This window comes from Castanea sativa, chromosome 8 (genome assembly GCF_040712315.1).
Source record: "Castanea sativa cultivar Marrone di Chiusa Pesio chromosome 8, ASM4071231v1".
Lineage (NCBI taxonomy): Eukaryota > Viridiplantae > Streptophyta > Magnoliopsida > Fagales > Fagaceae > Castanea > Castanea sativa.
In genome coordinates, this window is record NC_134020.1 from 46,567,832 (window position 1) to 46,589,457 (window position 21,626).

Consider the following 21,626-nt stretch of genomic DNA (forward strand, 5'->3'; position numbering starts at 1 on the left):
TAGGAGTCACAAATAGATGAGGTTAGTCCTTACTCCTTAGATCACATGTGTCAAAAAAATTTTTTGGAAAGAGTTTTAACTTACGACGATTGCTTTTGATGAAACATATAGATTTTTAGTACAAACGACACATACACTGTAATTATTATAATAATAATATATGCACACACAAGTTGCAGGCTTGAGTTCATTTGTCCAAATCTTGCTTAAAAACCTTTTTATTTCACATCTTAAAAACACACACACACACACACACATATACTTTTTTTTTTTTAGTTAACAAGTGCTCTTAGGATAGGATTTTTGTTTATTGTCACTTTTATGAAAAAAATAAAAATAATTATCTTTCCTTTTCTCATAAAAATTTTTATAAACCAATGTATTCAAGGTTTTTTTTTTTTAATTTTAAGAAAGAACAAGTATTCCAGATATTTGTTAATAAACTATTATAGAAAATTTTTGATACTATTTTCATGAAAAGTAAAAAAAAAAATATTGAAAAAAAAATTATTTATTTATTTTTTTATAAAAAATTTCTAAAAATAGTTCATTAAACTAATATATGCATGAACTTTTCCTTTAAAAAAAAAAAAAATTATTTTAATGTGGAAAAACTTATTAGCTGTTAATCTTATAATCTGGTGGGAAAAACTTATTCCGTAATAGCATACGTTTTTTTTTTTAATAAGACGTAATAGCATACGTTAGTTGGGGCAAAGTAAACAAAACAAAACAAATCCAAGTCTTTTGTTTAGAGAATCGACACTTCTATTATCTTAAAAAAAAAGAAAAAGAAAAAGAGCTGACAGCGTGACACTTCTATTGCCTCGAATAATTCCTCTCCCCAGTACTATTTATTGGAAGTTAGAACCCTCTAATCCTCGGACACTGACGCTAAAAAATATCCACGAAGATTATAGTAGCAATAAGCCAATTATAGCAGAGCTGATCTGAAAAAAAGAAATTGGTCGGAGATGGAGGGCCAAGAATTGGAAGGGCAAAAGAAGAAATTGGTCATTATTGGAGGAGGTGTAGCCGGTTCTCTCCTCGCTAAAACCCTCCAATTCCTCGCCGAGGTCACCCTCATTGATCCGTAAGTTTCTCTCTCTCTCTCTCTCTCTACACATAAATAACAAATAATCTGGGTGACTATGATTCAGTTGTATGTTGAAGAACACGACATTGTTCTGTTTAGTGTGTGTTTACTATGATTCAGTTGATTGTAGATGTGCTATGCTTTGAGTGTGATCATATGTGCTGTAGTTTGTAATCTTGAAATTCATATGTTTGATTGGCAATTGGACCTCGTAAATGATAAACCCCGTGTCGGGGGCGGAGGGTTTTGGAGAGATTGGAGGTTTATTAGAAGGGGCTTTGGGTTTAAATTTGACATTGAATTGAAGGGTGTTTCATAATTCTAAAATGTTGATTGGTTTAGATCGTTATATTGAGCTGCGTTGTAGAATTTTCCATGTACAGAGCTGTCATCATCTTTGATGCTATGTGAAAACAAATTTGAATCAGGAAGGAGTATTTTGAAATTCCATGGGCAAGCTTGAGGTCAATGGTGGAGCCATCATTTGCTGCTAGGTCGGTGATCAACCATAAAGATTATCTCACCAATGGCCGAATCATTACATCCACTGCAGTCAATATCACTGAAACTGAAGTCTTGACTGCAGACGGTCATTCGATTGCCTATGACTATCTTGTCGTTGCCACTGGCCATTCCTATGCTGTCCCCAAAACTAGGACTGAGAGACTTAATCAATTCAAAGCAGGTAAAACTATAAAAGAACTGAACCATTATCTTCATTTTTATTAGCTGCTAGCTTGATTGCTGAGATGATTTGCAGATTGCATATCTCTGGTTTGAAGATGGTTGCATTAGTTACTTAGAATTTCCCGTACTATGACAGTTTATAAGTGAGATATATAGGAAACGGGTTAAGCTGTGGCTACTGTTAGAATTAGAGTGGGAGGTCCAGAGTTTGATCCCTGTCTACTTCACTCTATCTCCCATTTAAAATCCTACGTGTTGGGCCTCACCTATTAAAAGATAGTTTGAGCCCACATGTGAGGGAGAGTGTTAGAATTATGTGGTTACATGATTAAATTTACTATTTTCCAATAGTTTAAGCTTTTGGGACAATTAGTAATTTAACAACTACTTAATGCAGAACTACATTGATTAGTTGAAATTAAGCCCTAAGCCATTTTATGTAACCAAAAATCAATCATTATCTGGTTTATGTTGATAATCAATATCTTAGACAAGGTCACAGCAGGTTGCTTGCTAAGGTACAAACTAGTTTTTGGTAAATGAACAAACCTATTACTCGCAGCAGCAGGCATTCTCAAGGTCATTAAGCATTTTATATAATGGAAAGAAAAACTGAACACAAAAACTCTTATAACATCTTTTATTATTTGTTTTCCCTAATCCTATAATTCTCTACTCATAATGGTCAAACCTCCATATTTTGAAAAGAGCAGTATATTGGGCTACAAGGCCATCTGTCACACCTTTGAACAGCCTTGAAAGGAATATGTTTAAAGGTCAAAACAATTAATTAATGGAATTTGACTATATGCCTGCTTTTAATTCAGATTTTTATAAGTACCTTCAATTATATTGCATTGAGAAAATTATATCAAATTAAGACGAAGGTGCATCCATACACTGCTTTGACATTACCTGGGCCTAACTAATGTAAATTTTTGCACTGGCAGAAAATCAAAAGATTTTTTCAGCTCATTCCATTTTAATTGTTGGAGGAGGCCCCACTGGTGTTGAACTTGCAGGAGAAATTGCTGTTGATTTCCCAGGTAAGAATATTACCCTAGTGCATAAGGGATCAAGATTGCTGGAATTTATCGGACAAAAAGCTGCTAAAAGGACTATGAATTGGTTGAAATCAAAGAGAGTTGAAGTGAAATTGGAGCAGAAAGTCGATTTGGGCTCTGATTCAGATGAAATCAAGATGTATAAAACTTCAGCTGGAGAAACTATCAGAGCAGATTGCCATTTTCTGTGCACAGGGATACCATTGTGTTCAGCATGGCTTAAGGAAACTATGTTGAAAAATAACTTAGATAGTCAGGGAAGGTTGAGGGTTGATGAGAGTCTGAAAGTCAAGGGTCGAAAGAACATATTCGCGATTGGAGATATTACTGATGTTCCAGTAAGTGCTATTTGCCGCATTGTAATTATTTTGGGTTTGATTAGCTGCTTTTATAGTTATGTTTACCACAATTTTATCTGTTCTTAACTAAACAACTAGTGTGACTAGACAGACACTTACACATGATACACAACAAAAACAAATAGGGAAAAAAATTGAACCGGGCCAAAAGAGTATGCTATGGGAGAAGACAGGGTTTTTTTTATGATAATTTGGCTCTGGAGTTGCTACCCAACCCAAGTTAAATATGGCTACTTGACAAGCTTGTGAAAATTTCTAAAAACTAGTAGGAAAATTCTTGATGACATCATTGCTTTATGAAATAAAATATAATTCATTAGTTAAGAAAGTGTTGTTCATGTTGTTCTGCTCCAGCTTTGTTGTTCCATCTTGGCTGTAGCCAGTATCTATATGGTCAACTTTTATGCTGGTACATATTTTTGGTCTATTATAATCTGTTTGGTCTATTCTGCAACATAATATGATTTTCATATCCAGTACAGTTTTAGATGTATATGACCAAAGATTATCATGTGGGAAAAGAACCTAAAAGTGTAATCTCAGAAAGTTATGTTTAATATGACTGAAAAAAATTTGGTGTGTAGAGATACGGTACATTCAATGTGCATGATATATTAAACATGTGCATTCTCATTCTATTACTGGAGAATGTGCCCTTCTAGTTTTGTTTTGTATTTTTGTATTTTTTTTTGTGTGGATGTATTATTGCAAAATACAAGTTGGTTATGTGTGTTAACAAATTGACTTCCAATAAGAGCAGTATGAGTATGTGATTTGCTAGCAAATCTGATGCAATACTGTTTCATGACAATCTATGCTGTAGGAAATCAAACAAGGGTTTTTGGCACACAAACATGCTCTATTGGCAGCTAAGAACTTGAAAATATTGATGATGGGAGGAAGAGAAAGCAAAATGGCAACTTATAAGGCTAGTTCAGCAATGGCAATTGTTTCGCTTGGAAGGACAGAAGCAGTTGCACAATTCCCGTTCACAACAATTATTGGATGTATTCCTGGCATGATCAAGTCCAAGGATCTGTTTGTGGGGAAAACAAGAAAGCAATTGGGTCTAGAACCAGATGTTGTACACGATTAAAGTTGAATGGGTGTGTCTGTTGTGTATATTTTACGTTCAAAAAGAGAACATAAATGGTCTTAGAACCTCAAGGTAACATGATTGAGATAATAAATAAAACAGTGTGATGGTGTGAATTTACAAGGATTCAATATTATTACTGAAATCTGAAATAAGGTATAATAGAGCAGTTTTTGAATCTTTCAGCATAGCATGCACGTTGCTTCAAGAATTCTAATGTCTTTTTCTGGGTACATTGAGCTGCCAAGCTCGTGATTGGATTTGTCACCTCTTTTTTTTCTTCTCATTTTCTTTTTGTTCTTCATTTTTTGTCAAATGATAGGAGACCTTTGCCAGTTTTATATCACCCATTTTATAAATTTCTTCAAGCTTTTTCCACCTCCCTCCCTCGTGTGGCTTTATAATTTATAATCTTCTATTTTAAATCCAGAAGTAGTAATAGTATTTTAGTTATAAGAAAATATATTTACATCTCTCTCTCTCTCTCTCTCTCTCTCTCTCTCTATATATATATATATATATATATATATATATACACACACACTTACAATTGTACATCATTGATCGTACCATATTATATAAATCGGCAAGTAACAACATCTTGGGTGTCTCAAAGGGAGAAAAAGATAAAGTATTATGGGTAATGCAAGAAAATGCCAGAAGATGCAAAAGAGGTACAAAAGTTCGCCACCCAGGCACACCTGTTAGGCCCTTCTAATGGTAAGAATCAAACAATGTCATAGAGAGATTTAAATTAATGACCTCTAGTATATGAAAACTTAATCCCAGTTTTGTGCGTGTGTTGTTGATAGGATAGTATTTCAAATTTACGGCATTCGCTTCATAATAATTGCTTTCATTATCAGATCAAGATAATAATTTATTTGATTTATGATATAGGCGGGAATTGAACTCCAGATTTCTTATTTGAAGATAAGAAACTTTACCAATTAAACTCAAAATTTAATCTAAGTTGGAATGTATTATTAATTGGCGTTTTAGGGTACTTTTAATACAATTAATTTCTTATTATTCGATATAAGTCACATAATTAATTGATTATTAATTATTTAGTGAGATTCCTAACTCTTACATTTCAATCTTATCAAGCCATTATAATAAATAAATCAACTTCTCCTCTTCAAAATAAAAAAAAAGCTACAAAATTAGAATTCATCTATAAATTATTTGCAACTCAACTCTTGTTTTTCTAATCCAACTTTTGTTTGGAACTCTCCAACTCTCTCTAAAAGAAAACTCATATGTTAGCGATATATGTTAATCAAGATTCAATGTACTTGTTTCTCAAAAAAAAGAAAAAGATTCAATGTACTTGTACCACTTGTAATACTGTAGTACTTGTATTGCATTTTAGGATTAGTATAATTAACCTACTTTTTGTAAATTGTTCATATAATCTCCCCCCTCCCAATAAAAAAACAAATAAGATGAGAAATTTGATCGTATGTTCTCTTTATGAAAAGAACCAATCAAAGCTAACGAGTTATGAAGCTTTTGGCATGAACTAGTTAGCCTGATATAAATCTCTCCATACATACCCCCAATAGGTTCAAAAAATTCATATAGTAAAGATATAACACCTTAAGCCTTTTGTTATGGATGTAAGTTGTCCAGGCCTATCCACATTAATATTTGTTTTTGCTCTCTATTTCTCTTTCCACTCTCTCTCAATATATCAATCCCATAAATAATTCTAATATGGTATCATGGTCAATCCTCAGAAAGGGGGAGCGCTCTCAAAATAGTTGTCGAACAATCACTAGTAAAGTTGTCTATAAATAGCTAATAACCAATATTATCATTGCAGATATCATATATACTACCGTTATCTAGTTACTTGCGATCTTTTCATATGCTAATGTCATCATTTTGGCAACTAACATCACCATCATCCATGCATTGCAATCGTCATTTGGCCACAGTTGACACTGACTATCGTTGTTTGGTGTCACCAAAATCTTTCTCATGTGTTCCATTTTACGTCTTGCATTCCAAATTCAAGATTTCATCTAGTATTTACCTTGAATTTGAGGTGTGGTGTTATAGATATTAATTTAAATTAATACAATATATTTCGTACCAGTTGTACTACATCCTAAGATTAGTATATGATTAGACTAAGATTAATCACTGTATACCCCCAATAACTCAACGCAATACAATAATTTTATACGGCAAAGATGTACGTAGCATCTTAAAACTTTTTACTGTGGATGAGGCCCCACCAAACCAAATAATGTTAATATTTTCTTGTACTCTATATTTCTCTCTTTTCTCTCTCACTCTCTCAATCCAATAAATAATATATTCTAATATCATGATTGCCAAGGATTTTATTAATTTCTTTACCTTGAATTTTTGTTTTTATAAAAGTGCATGTTCTTGTCTAAGAAAATTAATTATAGAAATTTTGTTATTGCTGTTTACAAACAAAATTATTTCAAAATTGAAATTTATAAAATTCTATCTAAGATTGATTATGCCTAAGAAATATTAAGTAAATTAATAATATAATCAATTAAAAATGAAATGTTAAGAGAACTGATTACAAAAAACTTGATTAATAGTTTTTCATCTTAAAAAGTGAGAAGAATGGTTTTAAATAAAAAAATATAATTAAAAAAAATTAAACATATATTTTTATTTGAGATTTTATTTTAAAAAAAATTTCATTTTGAGTTATTATCTTAAAGCATTTGCATTGAGTCTTGTAAATGGTATATGTTGGGGAATGTTAGCATCAAAGCACAAAACAAGCCATTACCCGGACTTCTAATTGTAAAATTTTTTACAGTACTGCTATTTTTTTTTTTTTTTGTTGCTACAGCACATTTCAGGGGGACAAATTTCACTGTTCATGAATAGTAGCTGTATATATTTGACTTTTCAGCCCCTTTTCATTACACCTGTGGGTCCCTTGCACTGTTCACGGGACTCACAAACTTTACTTTTTAACAACTTTTTAATTAAAAATGGGTTTCACAACACTATTCACACATTTAAAAATTATTTTGTTACAGTGTTTTCAGTTTTTAGTTTTAGCAAAATAAGTTCTATCCAAACGGACCCTCTCTATTTGTCTTTTCTTTAGTCCTCACTCACTCCCTCTCTCATAGCTTTCTCTTTCTCTCTCATGGTGTTGGGTTTTTACTAGCATGAGTTCGGCATGGGTGTGGTTTGTTGCAATCGGCGTGTGGTTGGTTGAGATCGACGTGGGTGTGCTTGGTTGGGTTTGCTTGGTCCAACGTGGGTAGTGGGTGTGCTTGGTTTGCCTTGCTTGGTCCGATGTGGGTAGTGGGTTGGTTGAGATTGGTTGGCCCTCCAAGCTAACAGAACAGAGAAGCAAAGATCGGTCTTATCTCCACTGATCTGCTGTGCTTCAGTGGTGGATGGCTATGGTGGTAGTGGGTTTGATGAGTGTGGGTGTGTGTGTGGTTGGGTTTGTGATTGATGTGGTGGGGGGTCCATTGGTGGAGGTGGGGGTTGCCATGGTGGTGGTGAAGGGATGGGTTTTTGTTATGGGTCATCTGTGGGTGTGTGTATATGGAGGTGGGGGTTGCTGTGTTGGTGGTGGGGGGGGGGGGTTGAGTTTCACTGTTTGCTATTGTGTTGTGGGTTTGGTTCATGGTGGTGGTGGGGATGGGTGAATGATGGTGGTGATTGATTGTCTATTGTGGTTATGGAGGTTTATGGGTTTGGGTGTTGTGTGTGTGGTAGTGGGTAGTGTGTTGATGTGGTTGTTGGTTGCTTTAAGGTAGAATGTGAATGGTAGTGGTTTGCTGGAATGCGAGTGGCGGTGGCGGTGATCTTTTAGACACAGTGAAATGGAGAGGAAGAGTATAGGTTGATGGTGGTGGTTTTGGTTGTGTTAATGGTAGTTATTGATGGCAGCGGTGGTTTTTTTTTTTCCTGGTGGTTGCTGGGTTTTTTTAATTATTTTTTGAGAAATGATATGTCCACAACATTTTTACAACAAATCCTAAGTGGCAGGATGTTACTGGTTGTTATTGTTGGGGCAAAAAAGTAATCTTAGTGTTAGGTTCAAATTTGAACCAATAACAACTAACCACCTATGATTTGTTGTAAAAATGTTGTGGACGTAGCACCTCTCTTATTTTTTATGAAGAGGAAGAGGGACAGAGAGAGAAAGAGTAGAGGAAGAGAGAGAAAGAGGTGGTGAAATTAATAATTTAATGAATAGATGAGATAAATTAGATATGAGATGTTAGGTGTATTATAAAATGATATGGTATAATAAATAAAGTAACTTTTAAGATGGTAAAATGAGATAATTTTTAATCGGATGTGAATGGTCGACTTCAAATTGCATCAAACTAGCCTTGATTAAAGCAAAAAAAAAAAAAAAAAAAAATCCGAGTGATTGTCTAAATGATATATATTTAGAAAGTAATATTTTTATGACATTAGTATAATATATATATATATATATATATATATATATATATATATATATATATATATATATATATATATATATATTACTCAACCTTTAAGTACCCATTATGTGACAAAAATTGATAATCAGATCAATCTCTAGCGTGAAGTGAATATATTCAATTGGAAAAAGCCTTTGAATGGCTAAATGTTCATCCTTGGGTTTAGCTGAGTCCAAGGAAGATTCTCTCTCTCTCTCTCTTCTAAAAAAGAATACCTCCCCCTGGATCAAGTGCTACTTGGATTTATATATATGTTAGCCAAAATACATCTAGACTCTACATTTGGATGGTTAGTATTAGATTTTCTTGATACTTGTCCCATCAAGGTCTTACTAGAAAGTTTTACATCAAGGTGTGAGCTGTGTGAGCATGATTCATGGTCATTTTCTCATTAATGCGGTTAGCTAAGTGGTTACAGTGCATTTAATGCGGAGGAAATTATTGCTTTTTTCTTCCTTTTTCTTCTCTTCCTTGTTCAGTGCCAAGTCACCCTTTTTCTCTCTTGGGTTGCGTCTTACTCCCTTCACCCTTAACTTTTGCCTTTTCGAGATTAGATAGGAGTCTTCGGTGCCCTTGTCAACTGTAGTAGTTCAACCTCTTTATAGATTAGGTGAGTACTTTCCAAAGGCATACCGCTAATATTCCACGAAATTTACCTCATCAGAAATGCCCTTATCTATCCTATCAGCTGTTTTGGATCACCCCCCATGGTCATTTTCTCATTAATGCGGCTAGCTAAGTGGTTACAGTGCATTTAATGCGGAGGAAATGATTGCTTTTTCCTTCTTTTTTCTCCTTGTTCAGTGCCAAGTCACCTTTTTTCTCTCTTGGGTTGCATCGTACTCCCTTCACCCTTGACTTTTGGCTTTCCGAGATTAGATAGAAGTTCTCGGTGCCCTTATCAACTGTAGTAGTTCAACCTCTTTACAGGTTAGGTGAGTATTTTTCAAAGGTATACCGCTAATATTCCACGAAGGTTACCTCCTCAAAAATAGCCTTACTTATCCTATAAGCTGTTTTGGATAACAAACAACCCCCCCCCCCCCCCCCCCCACCCCACAGCTCTCGAGACTAATTATACCAATACCATGACCATAAATGAAAGCAAATATCAGAAGGAGTTTCCTTCTTCTTCTTCTTCTTCTTTTTTTTTTTTTTTTTTTCTGGGTCATTTTATTTTATGCCACCCCAAAGAGCCCACGTCATACATAATTCTGCTGTGGTGGATTTAGATATGCAGATAGCAGAGGCAGCCAGCCAAATCTAGAGCATGATGTCATGTCAGGGATGTCCCAAAAGTCTGACTGCAACCGCATCTTCTGCGTTAATAAAAGCACAGTAAATTAAAAAGCAAAAGGATATGGTGATTATGGAGGCAAAAACTACATCTCAATCAGTCAGTCACCTAATTCCATCATGCAAAATCATCCATAAAATCACATAAATACTGCCATCATCAACTGCATATCATCACCAGTAATCATCCCAGCTGTATTCTATCCCCTGGTCTCTCTGTCATGTTTGGTTGCACGAAAGAGAATGAAAGGGACGAGATATTAAAGAAAAAAAATGTTAGGGGCATGTGTGGTAATTGTTAAGAATGACTTATTGTGGGATTTAACTAATAAAAATGAGCATGAATTGATAAAAGAAGTTGAAAATATAACTGGAGTGATAAGTAGAACTCATTTTTATTAACTCTACAGTACTCTATAAAATTGGTCAAAATTTTGATATAGGAAATTTCTTAACGAGCATTTTATTATGTCGGTTAACATAACCCAAAAGAAAAATATAATAAAAAAAGTGAAAAAAGTAAAAACAAAATATGTTTAAATGTAAAGAAGAAAAGAAAGGAAAAAGATGGACAATTTATCCTCTTAAATTATCAATTAATAAAGATACGAAAGAAATTTTACAAAAGAGTTAAACATTGTAAAGGGTACAATTATATAAGAGTAATTTTTGGATTAGAAAAAGAGTGGCGCCCAACAAAACCTTTTGCATTCTATTCTCTTTTCTTTCTTTATTTTCATTTTGGGCATTGATTATTGCACATTAATTGTTAGTACGCATCACATATTTCAAGTGTTAAATATGGCAATATTTAAAAAATATGGACTATGATCACTGCGCACTTTTGGTAAGATGGTCATTTTACAAGTATAAATTCTTGTGGGGAAGAGCTATGGCTGAAATCTCTTAGAAGGAGTTTCACACACATATATACTTAGATTAAGTTAGAGTAAAACTTTTATCTTGTATAAAAAAAAAATAATACTATGTGAATGAAATTATAAACAATGCATGCGAACTATACACTAAAAAGTTTCTAAGAATATTTTCATTTTCATTTTAACCAAACAAAAGAAAGCCTTCGTATGACCTTCCTTCGCTTCCCTTTCCACATAATCAAACATAACCTAATTGCTCCTATGGCTACCGGGCGTCTTATGCATCAATGCTAGAAAGTAGAACTCCATCAAAACCAAAGCAAAGAACACGGAAGCAAAAAAAGATAAAAGCACATCAATCAATCCATAAAAACATCATGCAAAATCTTCTCCTCGATTACATTAACGCCGTATTAAGTGTATACCATCATGATCATATGTAACCACTTGGCCAGTTCTTGACTCTTGAGGCTCAGCCCTTCCCAGCTGTACTCGTACGTGCTCCACTGCTTAGTTCTATATCCTGAGAGAGAGAGAGAGAGAGAGAGAGAGAGTGAGGGAGCATAGCAACCTGCAATAGTGTAAGCCAAAATGGAATATCTGTGAAGCTGCTAGAGCCTAGAGGCACTTGCGCAGCTCGAGAAGACTAGCATAGCTATCTATCTAGCTAGGCTGCACAGAGATTAGCACTTGCTGTTATTGGTTGCAGCTACAAAGGCATATATAACGGAATACATATGATCGTACTACTGGTATTTGACATTGTTAGTATATCTATGCCCCAAAAATTGACGTCAGTTTCTAGATCAACGAGTTCCAGGTGAGATCTTAGGAGGGTTTTGGCACGTGCTTGGAGAGAGAGAGAGAGAGAGAGAGGTACAGTTGCTGTGAGAGACGTCACTGAAGACGGCGCTGTCATATCCATGGAGATGGTTTTATTTGATGAATATTGGTTAGGTTGAGGTAAATAATCAAGATATATTGTTTGGGTCTGTGACTGTGACTCACTGTGTCATATAATCCCAAGTGGCTGCATGAGCAATCATTTTTATGTGGATATCTTTCAATACCTTCTATAAATTCGAGTTGTTTCTTCTCTATTTCTTCACTGTCTCGCCCATCTTGCTCTTAAAAACTATACTAGTAGTTTATTTATAGCTCATCCTAGGTTCAGTCGCAATACCCTAATAAGATAATGGCCTCAAGATCCATGTTTACATGTTTGGCTTTCCTTCTGGTTTTGTGCTTTGTGCTCATGGAGGATGCTTCTGGTCCATCTCTTTCTCTCTATCACGCACACACAAACACACTAAAGTAGACAATAATAAGGTAGTTGTCATTTAAAAAAAAAAATACATTAGCTATTTTGTAATTAAAGTTGCTGTTTTTGGCAGATTGCAATACTGGGTATGGGTGCTTCTACACCAAGCCTTCTGTTTCCTTGATGACTCAGAACAGAAAGGTCCGTTTTAACACATATATATGCTTCTAAAGGGTTTGAGTGGTGGTTTCTCTCCTAGTTTTTTCTGCTTATACTTTTTTACTTCAATACAAGTTGTTAATGTTGCAGCAACATTTACTCCATTTGTACAGGTGCTTGCTGGTTTGGAGGAGAAGAGGGAATCTGTGAAGGTTGGCCTGCAAGGATCAGCAACCAGTGTGAATGGTGGAAGCTTTGTGGGTTATGAGTTAAGGAATGTTCCCTCTGGCCCAGACCCGTTGCACCATAACAGGGCCAGTCCCGAAAAGCCTAGAACTCCTTGAAATGTTACCTATATATAACAAAGCTCTTTGAAGTACCCAGTTAATTTTCGGATCACATTTTGATTGTACTTAACTACCCAGTTAATTTTCTAAGACTTGTAAATAGGTTTTTCTTGTCATGTCCCTCCTTTTTCTGTTTTTGGGTAACATATGTTTGTATTGTTGAATATGTGGCATATATAATGCATATATATATGGTTTGTGCTACTATATACGTCTTGCTCTTTTGCTTGGACTTTTTGTAGTATACCTTGTTCAGATGTCACAAAGCAAATGCAGTTCTTGGATCATCAAGCAAACTAAAACTGTCCATCTGTGCTCGTATTTCAAAATAGTAATAAACTTAACAAATCTGGTGAACCTGACCATGAATAATTAAATTCAAATCAATTAAGACATAAAAAAAATGTAATTAAAAAGAATTTAATTATAATGGTAACATCACTGAGATGGATGTGATTGTTTTGGGCTGGGAAGAAACCCCGTTTCACAGTAAAATATGACTATTTATGCTCACATCCTGTTCCCGGATTGGAATAGAATAGGATCAATGAACTGTGACATGCATGAGTACTAATAGCGTTCTGCAATAACTAATTAACCTCAAGCTTTCAGAGAAATGTGACAATGCTGACGCCAATACCAGACACTTGTGAAATCATTAGGTTCATCTCAAATGTTGAAAACTGAAAAGATAGTGTGTATATGTATAAAGTAATGGTAATAGAGAAAATGAAGATTATTTGGTATTAACTGGTGCTTAGAGTCGCAATTGATTTAAACAACTCTTTTGTTGGGTGAAGTGCTGCACAAGCAAAATGATTCCAATTGGAAATACAAAACAAAGTCAGCTTAATTAGGTGGTTTCCGTAAACAATAAGAGAAAGTAACCAAATTCAAACCGTCACATACTTTGTAATAAACACAATTCTCAATTACTATTGGAATTGCAACATCACTTTTTCTTTTTGTACAGGACTTGCAACATTACTAATTTATAGTGAATGGCATAAAGCCAGGTTTCATTACATAATTTAAGCAATAAAGAAAAAGGATTTTCATGAATTGCTCAAAATAAATACAATTCACAAAGTTCATTACCTCCTAGCCTCAATTAATGTTTCCCTAGAATGAAGAGATTTTTTCTAAGCCATAGAGTCATATTGTACTTACACCATTATAGTTGAAGAATCTACAGGTGAACTAGGTGGGGAACACAAAAAAGGTTTAGGGGGGATTTTGAAGGGTTCAAGACTCCCTTCTAACATATTCACCACTTTACTCATTGATGGACGGATTGAGGGGTCAGATTGTATGCACCACAAACTTACCATTATCATCTTCCTTGCATTTTCTTGATCTACTTTCTCTAGAAGGCCCAACAACCCTAATTCTTCTCCTAGTTCAAGACGCTTGTAAATCCAATGTGGGAAATATATTTCACTTGTGAAATCAACACTAGCATCAAAATTCTTTCGACCTCCTACCATTTCTAAAACCATCATCCCATAGCTATAGACATCTGACTTATGAGAGATCCCTCCAAAATTCCTACAAAATACTTCGGGAGCCATATATCCTATAGTTCCTCTTGCACTCACCATTGATATAAAACTTTTTTCTCTAGGACATATTTTTGCGAGGCCAAAATCAGATATTTTTGGACAGAAGTTCTCATCCAAAAGAATGTTGTGAGGCTTAATGTCAAAATGCAAGATTTGTGCGTTGCAACCTCTATGCAAGTACTCTAAGCCTCGTGCAATGCCTATTGAAATCTTGTATAATGTTTCCCAACCCAATTGATGATTAGAATTCGAGGGATTTCCCTTATATATGAACTTCTCAAGAGATCCATTAGACATAAACTCATAGATAAGAGCTCTTTTAGAACCTTCAATGCAAAATCCCTTAAGAGTGACAATGTTAACATGAGAGGTCCTACTAATGCTTGCAACCTCATTAACAAATTCGTCTCCATTACCTTTTGATTCTTTCAGAACCTTCACAGCCACAAAACAGCCATCTTGTAACTTCCCTTTATAGACATTGCTATAGCCCCCTTGGCCTAATTTATCATTAAAGGACTTAGTCATCGTCTTTATATCTGCATAACTATATCTTCTAATAACAAGAGGTCCATGATTCCTTAGAAAGGCCTCAACATCCTGATGAGTTAGAGTTTCCTTTTTCCAAAAATTAATTATTTTATTTAATGAGAACTTACCCCAGAAGCAGCAGATTATAACCATCAGAACTCCAATTCCAACAGATGAAGTAGCTGTAATAAAAGAGTAGAATTTATGAAGTTACGTGGTGACACAATTGTAACTCAAACTACCTACTAATAATGTCTTGAAACTCAATAAAGTTGCATTTTCTTTGCAGTGATAAATGACTAACAATGAAGAAGCAAATGCTGAGGATGACTTGGCATCCACTGGGGCAACTCCACATCGAATAATAAATAACATCCGATTGACATGAAATTTGACATGTATTTTAAGAATCTAAAGAACATGCAATTCAAGGGTTAGATTTTCAAAATATATAATAATGTTAATATATTTAGTGAGAGTTGTAGCCAAACTTTGTCCTTAAAGATTGGTTCACTTAATAGTATATTTGGCCCTTACAAAAAAAAAAAAAAATTATATATTCAACTAAAATTTTGAAAGATATGTAGCTTGCAGCACTGATTATGGTATTAATATGCAAAAAATTAAAAATAAGAAAACTCCTAGAAAGAATTGTAAGACTTTATGTATTTATGTGTTTTTTTGTGAATTAATATATAAATTTCATTTTTTATTATATTTTTTATAATTTAAATTTCTTAATGATTACTATAGAAAAAAAATTTCTTAAAGCTGCCACTTGAGCAAATGGAGCCAATTACCAAAACTGACAGTCATTGCATGAATACACTATAAAGGTTTGATAGTTAGATACACTATGAGAAGGGATAAAAGAAGAAGATAAAATTAGTTACAAAATTAGTTGTAACCAAACAAAATAAACATTACTACATATTTTAAAAATCTAATAGTTAAATTGCATGTTCTTTATGCTCTTAATACATATGTCAAATTTTGTGTCTATTAGATATTATTTATTATATAAACTATAAGTTTATATTTTATACATAATTTTAAATTATAAAAACTTGCAATTTAAATAATTTATTGATGACATAATTATTGATCTTTAATTTTATAGAAATCTTGCAAGTATGAAGGATATAGGAAAAATATATAATTTAATGGTGGATTTGTCAAAATTCATATACAATAAAAAAATATTGAGTAAGATTGTAGTTTAAGGCTACATTCAATGTTGATATCAACTTATGTTGTTTTAAAGACACACTTGATCACTTCCATATGGAATCATTTTTCTATAGGATAGGCGATCAACCAAAAATGTGAATTTATGTTAGTTTCAACAAAAAATTTGATTAAAGAAGTATGTTACCTATCACCGTCGCTTTCAATCTTCTCTGGCTCCATGTAACTAAAGCATTAAAGAACATCACGGTTAATTAAATAATAAAAAATAATAATAATGTAACAAATTAACGGAACTAAATCGTTTATTTTATTTTTATAAATTTCAAATCTCAACTGTACTTAACGAAGAACAATGAAGATCGATCAGTATACAATTATCTTATACATATTTATAACAAGAAAGTCCATTCTTTTTCTACGTATTAATCTACAAATTCGTTTCCATGTCATTGAAATACAAATCGAGACATTGAATCAAAAGAAAATAATATGATCAATTAATAGAGGAAATATTCGTGAGATTGTGACCAATGTTTTGAATACCTTTCCGGTGACCATTTCACTATAACATAATATTTTAGTACTAGTATATACCGGTGTACCATTTGAGTTTATCGCTCCATATATATACTTAAAAGATAATATAAATATTTAAAATAAATTACAAAAAAATCATTTTTATTGCTATTTATTGAGTGATAATCTCAATTTTAATTGTTCCAAACATCATCATTATCATTGTTGTTGTTGTTATTATTATTATATAAAATTTTATAACAGTACGATAAGTATTTTTATTAGGTTTAGACCCTAGTTTGGGTTGATTTAGATAGGATCATAGGACTATCTACTAAGCTCAAGCCAAAACTAAATACAAATTTAAAACTTTTTTTCTTCTTGTTTGTATTTTATCATTTATTTACTCCCCTCGCCTGCCAAGATCACATCAATATCTCATCAGTCAAAGTAACATTTGTTTTATTCATTTTTTCTATATCCCCAATGCTATCTCCTCTCGCCAAACATTACAACATATTCGTTCTACTTTCATTTATTTTTGCCTTTCTACAGGGTCTTTTTAGTTGGAGTAATGAAAAAGCGAGAGGATAACAAATAGGAAAGAGATAGAAATGTTGAAGGATAAAAAAGATTTTGTTTTCTCTCATATGTGTTTGGTAGGAAGGATGGAAAAGTGGAAAGATAGAAAGTTTATTTATTTGGTTGAGAAGAAAAATGAGAGAATATAAAATGAAGTTTGGATAAATTTACAATTATGTTTCTATTAAATAAAACAAAAGTAACACATGTTTTACTTAAAATTTTTTTGTATGGACAGTTCAAATTTAAAAGAAAGAAAAAAAGAGCACAAGCTAAAGGATCCAAAATAGATGAGCAAAAAAAAAAAAAAAAAACCAACCAGTGAAAATAGAAGAGATAAAAAAAAAAAGAAAAGAAGAAAAAGACAAAAAGTGAGATAAGCACCAAACCCAAGAATAGAAGAAACAGACAAAAGCAAAAGAAGAAAAAGACAAAAAGTTGTTGGTTGCTCGGGGAGAACAATTTCGTCCATAACACACCTTTCCCATTTTCTCCATAATTTAGTGAGATTAAGTTTTGGTGGGTCCAAAGAGAAAATAATTAAACTCCACTATTTCTCTCTCTCTCTCTCAACCAAATACTCATTCCACCCATTTTCTCTTTTATTTTTCCCTTCATTTTTTCTTTCTTCCCTAAAATCATTATAATCAACAATATTATTGGTTTAATTCTTTCTTTTTGTTTCTTTTCCTCACAATAACTTCCAAACTCTCTCTACCATTCGAAACATTGATCGAGAAAACTAATATACAATTGAAGTTCAAATTATTTTTGACTTTTATATGTAATCCCATAATAAATATGGATACATGTATTACTAAGAAAAGTGTATAAGAATCCAAGGGGTTGGCTTAATGATTCTTAAGACCTCATGATATCCATGAGATCTTGGTTTCGAAACCTTTAGCTAATATCTTGGGGCCATTCCCAAAGGATTACCCTTGTAATAACTTAGTGTATGTGGGATGGGAGGACTACACACTTATGAGGTAATAATCAGATAGGCTTATTTCCAGTATTTTTTTTAATTGGAATATCTTTTTATTTTAATGAGAAATTGCACATCACTGACTAACGATATAAAATATGGAGATTAAAAGCCACTACTACATCATTCTATCTCAAAGAGAAACTAACTAGATGTCAAGTTGAAAAAGTATTAGATGTAAGCCAAACCTGATACTCAAAGAGGTTTAGATATCTTCATGTCTAAAAGGAAAAAATGTATGAGAAAATGTGGCCCTTTAGGCTCTTGTCCAGTGGATGTAGGCCACAAGATCGAACAGCATAAACTCTCATGTTTTTCTCTCCTCTTTCTATCTTCTTCATCACAAATTTCTACAACAAATTTTAACCCCTCAAAGCTATGCTTTGAGCCTCTTGACATATATCTCCCAGGATATAATGATCAACATATAAAAGAACTCTTGACCTTGTGGTCATGGATTTGAGCCCCACGGTGGGCGCTTCCACTTTTTTTTTACCAAAAAAAAAAGGAAAAAAAAAGGACAACAATTTGAGTGTGTACCAAACAGAATTATGTTTCTCTCTTTCTTTGACTCTATGCACAAGGATAAGAATGCAAAATTTGTTTGAAATGAATGAAGAGCAAACAGTTTATAGAAACACTTGCACCAATTCAAAATATGTGAATTGACTAATTGTTATGGACCAAAAAAGTAGCGCACACAAATAGATTGTGACTGATTTCACCCCTTACAACGATTCTTTTTAACTTTATTGGATATTTATCTCCATAGATTTAGTGATTAACCGGACACAAAAGAAGCACCAAAGTTTAAGCATACAACAAATAGAATTATAACTTTTTCTTTCTTTAGCTCTATGTACAAAAAGAAGAATGTAAAAACTAGCTTGAATGAGAAGAAGGTATTTCATGCACTAGGTATATAAGACCTTTGTTTCATTGATAGGCGGGCACCACACTTGTGGGGCCCGTCCCACCAGTGAGACAGAAGGCATATGCATCCGGTACATACAAAAATTTGGCCTCGAATGATTGAGGGAAAACTATTTAGAAACACACTTGCACCGATCTAGAAATGGTGTAGCTAATAGACATTTTGTTTTGGATAAAAAATAGTACGCACAAATAATAAAAAAAGTTAAAACTAGATAATCAGACCCTCGCGTGTGTGATTTTCCTTAGGATGCATCATGGCATGGAACAAAAATACTTGCAGTAATTGTACTAGGATTTACTAAAACATAAGAATGTAAAGAAATATACATGCAAAAAGAACCCTACGTGCATCTTCAATATACGTGCGTACAAGTAGGTCCAATGTGTTTTGAGTTATTCGATGTATACCTTTCTTTGCAATGTCACACTGAAATTTCCCATTCTGTTCGAGTTCACAATGACCTCCTCCACCATAACAACTGCTGCAAGCTTCAGATACATTCACTTCAAGGTCGAACTCAGCACTTAAGAGTGAAAACAGAGTATCTTTATCCGAATGCTTTTTTCTTGGGAGCTGTATAATTGAACATTGAGCTGGAAAACTCTGAGAGTCATCGTTTAAATGACTATAGTAGAGGCTATAGTCTCCGCAGTTCCTACGCGTAAAATTTCTAGGGGAAGCAATACCAAGTGTGCGATTGCATTTAAACAGTGTCTGACTAGGTGTGGTGAGTTTAAAAGAGATAAATGGAGAGTTGGGAAGAGTAAAATTGGTTACGGATTCGCATTTTTGGGTAATCAAGGCATCGGAAAGTAAAAGGTCCTTGATACGTGTGATCAGTGTGGTGTTAGTGTAAGAGATATTTATAACTTCATATGGTCCTCTACTCCACCCCAGTTGGATAGTCGGAGGCATTTCGTCACATTTTACAGGCAATAAACCGCAAAGTGGGTGTGAGCTATCTGTGAATGGAAAACCAATGATACCGAGTTTTCCACATTGAAAGGATGAGCAATTTGGGAGTGTTCTGTTTACTTCCTCAGCTGAGTGAAGCAGCAAGAGGCGTGAGAGGAGAAAGAAAACAAACAGAGAGACACAAGCCATCCCAAAATAAAAACTTAAACAACGTGTTTGTAATTGTATAATTTCTTGTTTTAATTTCTTGCTTCATTACTCCATATTTTATATAATAACATGTAGGTTCTCTGTTTAACACGGTTTTAGACTTGAAATTTGGATAAGGAAGACTAGTGAAAGACGGTGCCCTGCTTATCTGAAACATGGAAATATTAAGCCTAAAGTCACAGAAAGCTTCACAAAAAGATTCAGACTCCCTTCTTTTTTTAAGTGTTAATTACATTGTCGATATCTGTCGACTTGTTGGAAACATGGCATGCGCATTGCATGGAATATCCCCTGCATACTATATGAGGAAAGTTCCTTGCACATTATCAACCCCATTGACACGCAGTTGAAAGATTCAACTCTTTTTTGTTTGGATTTGGTCGGTGTTTCTAACTTGTGATAGTCCTTAGGGGTTATGGTGGTGGCAACAGTGGTATTCATTGACGCCAAAGTGGAGATTTGTTGAGTCGGTGGCTTGCTTGGTCAGTGATGTGTGATCCTATCCTAATTAAACTAGGATATTGAGTTGGCCGTGTATAACAAGCGCACGAAAACTAAGTACAATTTGGTTTGCTTCTTCGTGTGCAACAAGTATAAGCACCGCCCCTTTCTATTTTATATACATGTTGCTAGGCCAATGTCCTAATGAGAGAGACAGTTTTTTTTTTTTTTTTGGTGGAGAAACGAGAGTTAGTTGTATAAGAAAATAGTGCAATAATATTATAGTAAATGATAAGACTTAGGTATAGTACTTAAGTGTTGTTTCTTATATTCCTTTGTTAAGATTCTGCTATGTGAATTTTTTCTCATGGGATGAAAGTGTATTTTTTAATTAAATAACCACATGGCTGAATATTAAGACATGAACCTAGCTAAGAAACAATACCTAAAGTATTGTATCTAAGTTTTGTCCTATAGTAAAAATATAATAGGATGTTTCCTCCTTTTTTTTTGTTTGTTTGTTTGTTATTGTTGTTGTTGTTGTTGTTGTTATTATTTATTTATTTTTTTTCAAGAGAGAACCAATGATACTTTCAAAAAAGAAAAGAAAAGAAGAGAAGAGAGAACCAATGGTGTATTTGGGGTTTAGATCTTGTGAGTGTCTATGGACATAGGCAAATAGTCGAACAACGTAAACTCTCTCTATTCTTCTTTTATCTTCTTTAATTTTGTGTAAACATATAAATTTTCTCAACAAAGGAAAATTATTTGGTAGGTGCTCCCTCCTTTTACTTTTAAAAAAAAAAATTATAAATCTTATTATAAATTTAATTAGTGAGATCCATTATGAATATGAGAGGAAGAAATACTACACTATCATATTTCGGAAGCATATAATAATTACTTTTTAAGTTTTAGGAAGACGTGTAGAGTGAGTCATGTGAATTATGTACAATTAAGGGCCTTTGCAAAGGGGCCCTGAATTATAATTGTTAGGTTTTAGACCTTAGATACTAATGTATTAGAACTTCA

General features: G+C 33.6%; 3 protein-coding genes across 4 annotated transcripts; 2 read left to right on the plus strand and 1 right to left on the minus strand.

Moving 5' to 3' along the window:
• The first annotated feature begins 761 nt into the window (after positions 1-761).
• Positions 762-4,482, plus strand: LOC142607885 (uncharacterized). The gene is made up of 4 exons (XM_075779544.1): positions 762-1,093; positions 1,525-1,781; positions 2,734-3,185; positions 4,030-4,482. Exons 1-4 carry the CDS (start codon positions 975-977, stop codon positions 4,300-4,302), a joined length of 1,101 nt encoding a protein of 366 aa, XP_075635659.1. The 5' UTR covers positions 762-974; the 3' UTR covers positions 4,303-4,482.
• A 7,628-nt stretch (positions 4,483-12,110) lies between these two features.
• On the plus strand, positions 12,111-12,718 carry LOC142607314 (uncharacterized). The gene is made up of 3 exons (XM_075778755.1): positions 12,111-12,225; positions 12,349-12,416; positions 12,548-12,718. Exons 1-3 carry the CDS (start codon positions 12,150-12,152, stop codon positions 12,716-12,718), a joined length of 315 nt encoding a protein of 104 aa, XP_075634870.1. The 5' UTR covers positions 12,111-12,149.
• An 866-nt stretch (positions 12,719-13,584) lies between these two features.
• LOC142608303 (LEAF RUST 10 DISEASE-RESISTANCE LOCUS RECEPTOR-LIKE PROTEIN KINASE-like 2.4) lies at positions 13,585-20,162 on the minus strand. 2 transcript variants are annotated; one of them, XM_075780051.1, is made up of 4 exons: positions 19,436-20,162; positions 16,190-16,228; positions 14,943-14,996; positions 13,585-14,783 (listed from the first exon to the last, which is right to left on the minus strand). In XM_075780051.1, exons 1-4 carry the CDS (start codon positions 20,130-20,132, stop codon positions 13,888-13,890), a joined length of 1,686 nt encoding a protein of 561 aa, XP_075636166.1. In that variant the 5' UTR covers positions 20,133-20,162; the 3' UTR covers positions 13,585-13,887. The 2 variants fall into 2 exon arrangements, with proteins under 2 accessions (XP_075636166.1, XP_075636164.1); XM_075780049.1 differs by having other exon boundaries at positions 13,585-14,996.
• Positions 20,163-21,626: the final 1,464 nt, after the last annotated feature.